Raw genomic sequence first — 7,500 nt, forward strand, 5'->3', positions numbered from 1 at the left:
GCTGCTGGTGTACCAGTGTCAACCTCTCATCCCCCCCCTCTTTCCCCATCTCACCACCTACCAGGGACAGAACATTATTTTCCTGGTCTGAGAACGGACCACCACATTAAAACCCGGAAATACTCTACCACGTGTTTTTGTTGTTGTTGTTGATAATCTGTGTATATAACATACACAGTATATTCCCTGGTAAATCTCATTGTTCTTGTGAAGCAGTTTGTTTCACACGTATTTATTAAGACTATAAAGATTTCTTCACCTTCACAGCCAACACAGAGTGACCCACTCATAACCTCAGACCCACCCAATTTATTGCATTTTACTACAATTTATTACATATTAACGTTGATGCTGCTAGTGTGAATTAGGCGTTAGAACTTTACAGAAAAGAAAAGAAACGACAAATCGCACTGATCTGAATGACATCAACTGTGTGCATGCATGTATCCTTACTCAGACACACAAAACTACTATTTGGATTTTTATAAACTTATTAACCTATTCTGTATTACGACATATGTTCACATGTATTTGAATGGAAGAAGTCAGAAGTCGCATTTGCAACACAATCAGGGATGGTTGCAACATGCGAAATATACATACTACTTTCTAATTTCTGATTTCACGATTTAACCTCTCGAGAGCATATGTTTCTGAACATATGTGTTGTGTTTGTTTATGCATAGAACGTAAGCCTGCCAGCCACTGTGCAGATGTTACAGATGCTATTCAATCTCTCAGTTTTTCAGTGTAAAAAAATAAGAATTCAATTAATGTTTGTTGCAACTGTTTAAAAAACTACTTTTATTTGTCACACTCCAGTGAAAGTGAACTGTGACCCTGGATTTCCTGAAAGGTACACAGAAATCGCCATATGACACAGCTAATAAGAAAACACCCCATTGCTATTCAATCTTTCTATATTTCAGTGTTACACAACTAGAATGTAATGAATGCAAAAGTTTGTTGCAATGCAACTTCTATTAAGCATGTATTGTGTATATATATATATATATATATATATATATATATATATATATATATATATATACAGTATATAGCCTATATAATTGGGTGAAATATATTTTTTGTGTAGCCCACAATGACTTGTTTCGAAGAAAGAAGAAGGAATACTGTTGTGTGCTAGCTGTTTTGATATGGCTGCTTAGCTTGGGGACAGTTCCAACAATTTGTTACAACTGTCCCCAAACCTATCAGCCATGACAAAACACCATGTGCTAGCTAGACATACTGACCTTGACACCTGCTAACTAGGGATGGGCATTTTCACACCACAAACATAGCCTCTATGGGAGGTTAGCCATCAATGAGAGCGTCTGTCTGTCTGTCTGTCTGTCTGTCTGTCTGTCTGTCTGTCTGTCTGTAGCTAATCTTGCAGACAGTTGGACGATCAGCAGACAGCACCACATTGCTTGTGGACATGTGGACACTGGCAGTAGTAGGCCAAAGTACTTATTCCATGGATTATTATGTTTTATGTTTTCTTAAATATTTGACTTTATTTTCATATTGGAAGTCAATGGGACTTGGATCGGGCTGAAATCTTTCACAAATTGGGAGTCATAAATTTTCCAGACATTTTTCATACAATTTTAATATAGGATCAACATTGCCGTGCATCTCTCGGTACTTGAACACAGCGAATGAAGCCAACCGCCTCATTATAGACTGAAGCTGGGTGAACACTGAACAGCATCCATTACATTTAAGTTAATCAGCCAACAGCCAGTCTTCCTGGAAATGTTTCTGCCTTGTGGTTTACAGCAAAGCCTTGTGTTTATTTTAAAAGACAAACCATTCAAAATGAAAGTTTTGAATGGTAAACCTGGGGTTTATAGAATACAAAGCGATCTTTTCACACTTAACATGCTTGTTTTTATGTTGATATTTATAGATTTCATGGCAGCCAGCAACATCAGGCCTACTTGGGAATGATGTTGAGTGAAGTTGGGAATGCATGCCCCACCAAGTTATACAATCTTGTCTGTCTGTCTGTCTGTCTGTCTGTCTGTCTGTCTGTCTGTCTGTCTGTCTGTCTGTCTGTCTGTCTGTCTGTCTGTCTGTCTGTCTGTCTGTCTGTCTGTCTGTCTGTCTGTCTGTCGTCCGTCCGTCCGTCCGTCCGTCCGTCCGTCCGTCCGTCCGTCCGTCCGTCCGTCCGTCCGTCCGTCCGTCCGTCCGTCCGTCCGTCCGTCCGTCCGTCCGTCCGTCCGTCCGTCCGTCCGTCCGTCCGTCCGTCCGTCCGTCCGTCCGTCCGTCCGTCTGTGTCCCTTTAATGTCTATCTATACATATATGGAGATCTCTGTATCTGTCTGTCTGTGTCCCTTTTATGCCCATACTGTACATGGACATCCCTGATGTCATCAGTGTATGCCCATATATGGGCATCAAACCAGACCGCGCAGGATATAGCCTAGATTTCTCAACAGAAGAGCTGGGAGACCAAATACAACCAGTGAGGGATATCAACTACCATCAGCATATTGTCAACAGCATTATATATTGAACCACAGCCACCACCGCCCCTACGCCTACCAACACCACCAGCAGCACCATGCCAGGTGACGACCCACAGTCCCAACAAGCCCGTCAAAGGAAGAAACCCAAGAAGTCTCGCCCCAAGGGGAAGGGCAAAGGCCAGGGGGGTGGTGGCAGCCCCGATGCCCGCCTGGCAGACGCTTTAGGCGGGCAGGATGAGCCCGAGGAGTCGTCCGTTGCCATTTGCCTGCAGGTGCTGTTCCCCTACCTGCTGGCGGGGATGGGCATGGTGATGGCGGGCATGGTGCTAGACTCCGTGCGGCACTGGGAGGTGTTCAAGGTGATAACGGAGATCTTCATCATGGTCCCTGCTCTGGTGGGACTGAAGGGTAACCTGGAGATGACCTTGGCGGCTCGCCTGTCCACCGCCGCCAACACGGGTCAGATGGACGACCCCGGTAAGCAGTGGACCATGGTGTGTAGTAACCTGGCTCTGGTACAGGTCCAGGCCACCGTGGTGGGCTTCCTGGCGGCGGTGGCGGCGGTGTGTTTGGGGGCCGTGTCCAGGGGAGGGGTGGAGTTGGACCAGGCAGCCGTCCTGTGTGCCAGCAGCATCGTCACGGCCTTCGTCGCCGCTCTCTCCCTAGGTCTGGTGATGATCGGCGTGATCGTTGGTGCCAGGAAGGTGGGGATAAACCCCGACAACGTTGCCACGCCCATCGCTGCCAGCCTTGGTGACCTCATTACGCTGTCCCTGCTGGCTGGAGTCAGCAGCACGCTTTATCGATACATAGATGTATGGTACCTGTCTCCGTGCGTGTGTGTGCTGTTCCTGGCTCTGATTCCCGTGTGGGTGATGTTCGCTCGCCAGAGTCCACAGATCAGAGAAGTTCTCCGCTCTGGATGGCAACCTGTCATAGTGGCTATGTCCATCAGCAGTTTCGGGGGTCTCATACTGGACAAGACTGTGAGCGATCCGAAGTTCAAGGGCATGGCTGTCTTCACGCCCGTCATCAACGGCGTGGGTGGCAACCTGGTGGCCATTCAGGCCAGCAGGATCTCCACGTATCTCCACGTCTGGGGTATTCCCGGGGTTCTGCCCGATAAGATGAGACAGCACTGGCCCGATCCCTGCGTCACCTTCTTCTCCTCGGGCGTGAACTCCACGTCGGCCAGAGTGTTGCTCATGCTGGTGGTCCCCGGTCACCTGGTGTTCCTCTACGCCATCTCCCTGCTGCAGGGCGGAGAGGCGACCATCGGCGCGGCGTTCACCATCCTGTACCTGTGTGCTGCGCTGGTGCAGGTGGCCATCCTGCTGTACGCGGCGGACCTCATCGTACGGCGGATGTGGAGGCAGAGCCTGGATCCGGACAACTTCTCCATCCCTTACCTGACGGCGCTGGGAGACCTGCTGGGCACCGGCTTCCTGGCTCTCTGCTTCCGCTGGGTGTAGCTGCTCCAAGGACTGGGTCTGTGAAACCCACCGTCTCTCCGAAACCCACCATCCATTTCTCTCTCCCACCGTCCAGTCTCACCATCGGGATGTCGTTATTCACACGTTTGGCCTTTCAAACATGTTTGAAAGTGAAATATCCCTTTAAGCACGTGGGACAGTTTATGGATATCTGATTGGAGAACCAGTAGTCACACACTGGTTTACACTTGGAGGATGTGCTGTACTATGCATTTTTTGGTTGAAATGTGAAACACTTGTGTGAAACACTATGATTGTATTACCCGAGTCAGAGCAAATAAGACCGTTTTCCCGTTATTCGGATCACAGCAGACTAGAAACACGTTACTCATTAGGGGACTCATTTCATTCTCTTTTGTTCTTTTCTTGAATTGATAGTTTACAGTCTTTTAAGAATACAGTAAAATCTGGACTGTCAATGTAATGTTCCCCGAGTACAATGAACAACACCCTGGATTTCACTTTGAAGTGTGTACCGAAAATGTCATGACCCCGTAGCCCAGGAAGCCTATTTAAACCATTCTGTAAACGTACTTAAAATCGTCTTTACAAAGTTCTAACCCAGTTTGGTTCCCGACCCATTCCGGTTCTCACTGTCCGTTGTTGAGAACCATTGTGCTAGAATTACAGCCAAAATGGGGGCACGGTAGCGCAGTCGGTAGCGCTGTCGCCTCACAGCTAGAAGGTCCTGGGTTCGATTCCCGCCGGGGATGCTGTGGGCGCTGGGGGCGTGTTCTCTCCTCCGCGTCATCAGTGCCCATACCCTAGGTGGGGTTGGCGAAAGGGCCTCTCTGTGTGGAGTTTGCATGTTCTCCCCGTGTCTCCTAGGGTAGGTACCCTCACAAAAACATGCAGTAATCCTGGTCACTATACTGCCTCCCCCTGGCCAGCCGGGGCGCCTGATGGAGGGGAAAGGAACTGGTTGGAATAACGTGTTCCTTCCACGCGCTACGTCCAACCAGGGAACCTCCCCCCTGTCGGGTGATAAGAAGCAGCCTGCTCGCTCCTCATGCATTGAAGGAGGCATGAGCTTCAGCTTGGGCTCTCCCTAGGCTGGCAGAGGGAGAGTAGCGCCCAGGATTACATAGGCAATTGGCACTGGGTGAAAAAATATGGGTTACAAAATCGTGGGATAAAAAAATATATATATTACAGCCAAAACAAATGAACATATACCTTCTCTGACACGTTTTTAAATGCTGAGAAACTGGTTATACACAGACTAGGAGCAGGACATTCTAAAAAAATATGTGGGTAATGTTGACTGTTCCCTCTGTATTTAAAGATATGTCCCTAACAATAAAAGCCTTCCAGAACCACAAGATCTCATTAACATCACAGTTAAAGCTTATGCCAGTTAAGGTTAAATTTAGAAATGCTGTTTTCATATTCCACCTATTCTATTGGCATTGTAAAAAAGAAAAAAGAAGAGAAACCTGTGGTCAACAGGTAAACGTGCATGCCTCAGGAATGCATACTTAGCTTAGTAACTAGTTGGTAACTGGGATCCACAATGCATCCATAATAAACAGTGAAATATAATCTTACACATAAACACGGTGGTAATTGTTACGTCAGACAAGCTTCAGTCACTCAACTTTACTCAAATGTCACAGATAAAAGTACGATTCTGGAAAGCTGCGTTCTTGCCAATACCAGAAGTTTAATGTGCTGCTTGTCAGTTAGTCAATAGTGCTTTGCTAAAAGTGGCTTTAACACACTGTTGCACAGTAGTTTTGGAATTGTAAACACAGTGTTGGTGTGTTTTCGGAGTCTTGTCAGCCCACTTCGAGCTTCTCAAATTGTGTCAGAATCTGGCCACATTTCAACCGACCCCATCACCGGTGGGGGTGTTGCACGTTCCTGCAAACCACATATATGTAAACCCTAGTTGACTGAAGGCCCCCCAGGGCTCCATACTAGGCCCCTTCTTGTTTTCGCGCTTACTAAATATCTTTGTGAAAAATGGCAAATCTACAAGCTTTGCACGTTGCTTTGCTATGCGTTGAGCTTGCAGATTGGCTATTTGGCTGCATATATCCCAGCATATGGATGCTAGCTTCCGAGTCAAGTTTCTAGTCAGCAGCGGGCTTGAGCCGTCATTTGTGCCGGAGCGAGGTTCCATTCGAGCAAAGGCCCGCTCCTGCCGTTTGAGTTTCAGAATAATCTACTTTGAAATTTCTGTTAGTACTTGACTTAGAAATCTAGAATTGAGACATGGTCCGCATCTGGAAGCGTTGATATGCAATGCTTTTTGGGTAGAAAAATATCAATATGTCTTGTGATTTGCCAACGTTTTCTCTGGTAAGCACACTGGTTCACCTCACCTTCCAGCAGCACATACTGTAAATGTGTTTAAATTCGATGTGGTAGAGCAGCGTGACATCATAGCACAATACTCATTGCATCCTTTTTATTTTGATCGCACATCCAAAGTCGCTAAAGCGAGATCTTGATTAAAATGTGTTTTCGTCTAAAAGTCACCACACCACACTGCTTGGTATCACAGTCAGATACTTTATTTAAAACATTGTAACTGTTCATTTTCACGTGAAACGTCTTACACCAACGGTCACACTGCCACGTTATGTGTTAAGGGGTTTGCACTTTTTTCCGTATGCCTTTGCAGGAACGATCCAACAGTCAATGTACTGTAACCTCAGCGCCTGTACTTTCTTTGGTGTGCGTAGAGATGCTATATGTGGTAAATGCGTGGTGAGTGTCTGTTCTTTTCTGGACATGTCTATTTGAATAAAAACCAACAGTGTTGTAAAAAAATGAAAAAAGAAAACTACCATACAGATTGGTTAGAATAACATTGTATTCACTAAAGAAGTTACATAGTGTAGCTGTAAGTCTACAAAATAATGGTTCAGTCTAAGTGCGTTTTGATTAATTCATACAGGAGTATACAGTATCCACAGAGCCTAGTCCCTCCACGTGCCAGAGCCTCTCCTCTCCCCCATTCCTGGAAGAGTAGTTTCGGACAAGCGTATTGAGTGGCCCTGTCTTTCCCTATTTACGACTGACCGTGGGTAGCTACCTGGGACGTAAGTCGGGGCTTGATCAACCCTGGCTGGGTCACCATGGGCGAGGGTGTATGTTGCGAGACCCGAAACATCCTATGACCCCAGGCTACAACACTGATGATACGTCCCAGGTGCATCCATGTGATGTTTTTTCGTTATAGTATGATAAAAAATACTGCCCTATAAAGCCGAATAAGTGCAGTAACTCATGAAGGCTGATTTGACCTTTAAGACAAATACATAATAAATGCATAAATAAATATAGTTACTGCACTTTGGCTTTCTAGGGCATAACAAAGCCTGTGGAAAGATTTGCATTCATAACTCCAAAACTAAGATGTTGAATGAGTCTCCTGTCATCCTGGTGGGGGGAGGGTCTAAACATGGACATGTGCAGTATGAGTGCCATCACACTAGCATGTTTCTTTTTCTTTTCTTTTTTTTTGCATTTTCTCCCCAATTTAGTCTTTATGCCAGTTAATTACTCACCACACATATTT

The 7,500-nt window shown here is 46.1% G+C and overlaps 1 protein-coding gene across 1 annotated transcript; it reads left to right on the forward strand.

Moving 5' to 3' along the window:
• Window positions 1-2,573: 2,573 nt before the first annotated feature.
• Window positions 2,574-3,950, forward strand: LOC308097151 (solute carrier family 41 member 1-like; the record flags this gene model as incomplete). Its single annotated transcript, XM_080444776.1, has 1 exon — window positions 2,574-3,950. The coding sequence occupies one exon, from the start codon at window positions 2,574-2,576 to the stop codon at window positions 3,948-3,950; it is 1,377 nt and encodes a 458-aa protein (XP_080300902.1).
• Between the last annotated feature and the right edge of the window lie 3,550 nt (window positions 3,951-7,500).

Source organism: Gymnoscopelus braueri (assembly GCF_963280865.1).
Source record: "Gymnoscopelus braueri genome assembly, chromosome: 2".
Classification (NCBI taxonomy): Eukaryota; Metazoa; Chordata; class Actinopteri; order Myctophiformes; family Myctophidae; genus Gymnoscopelus; species Gymnoscopelus braueri.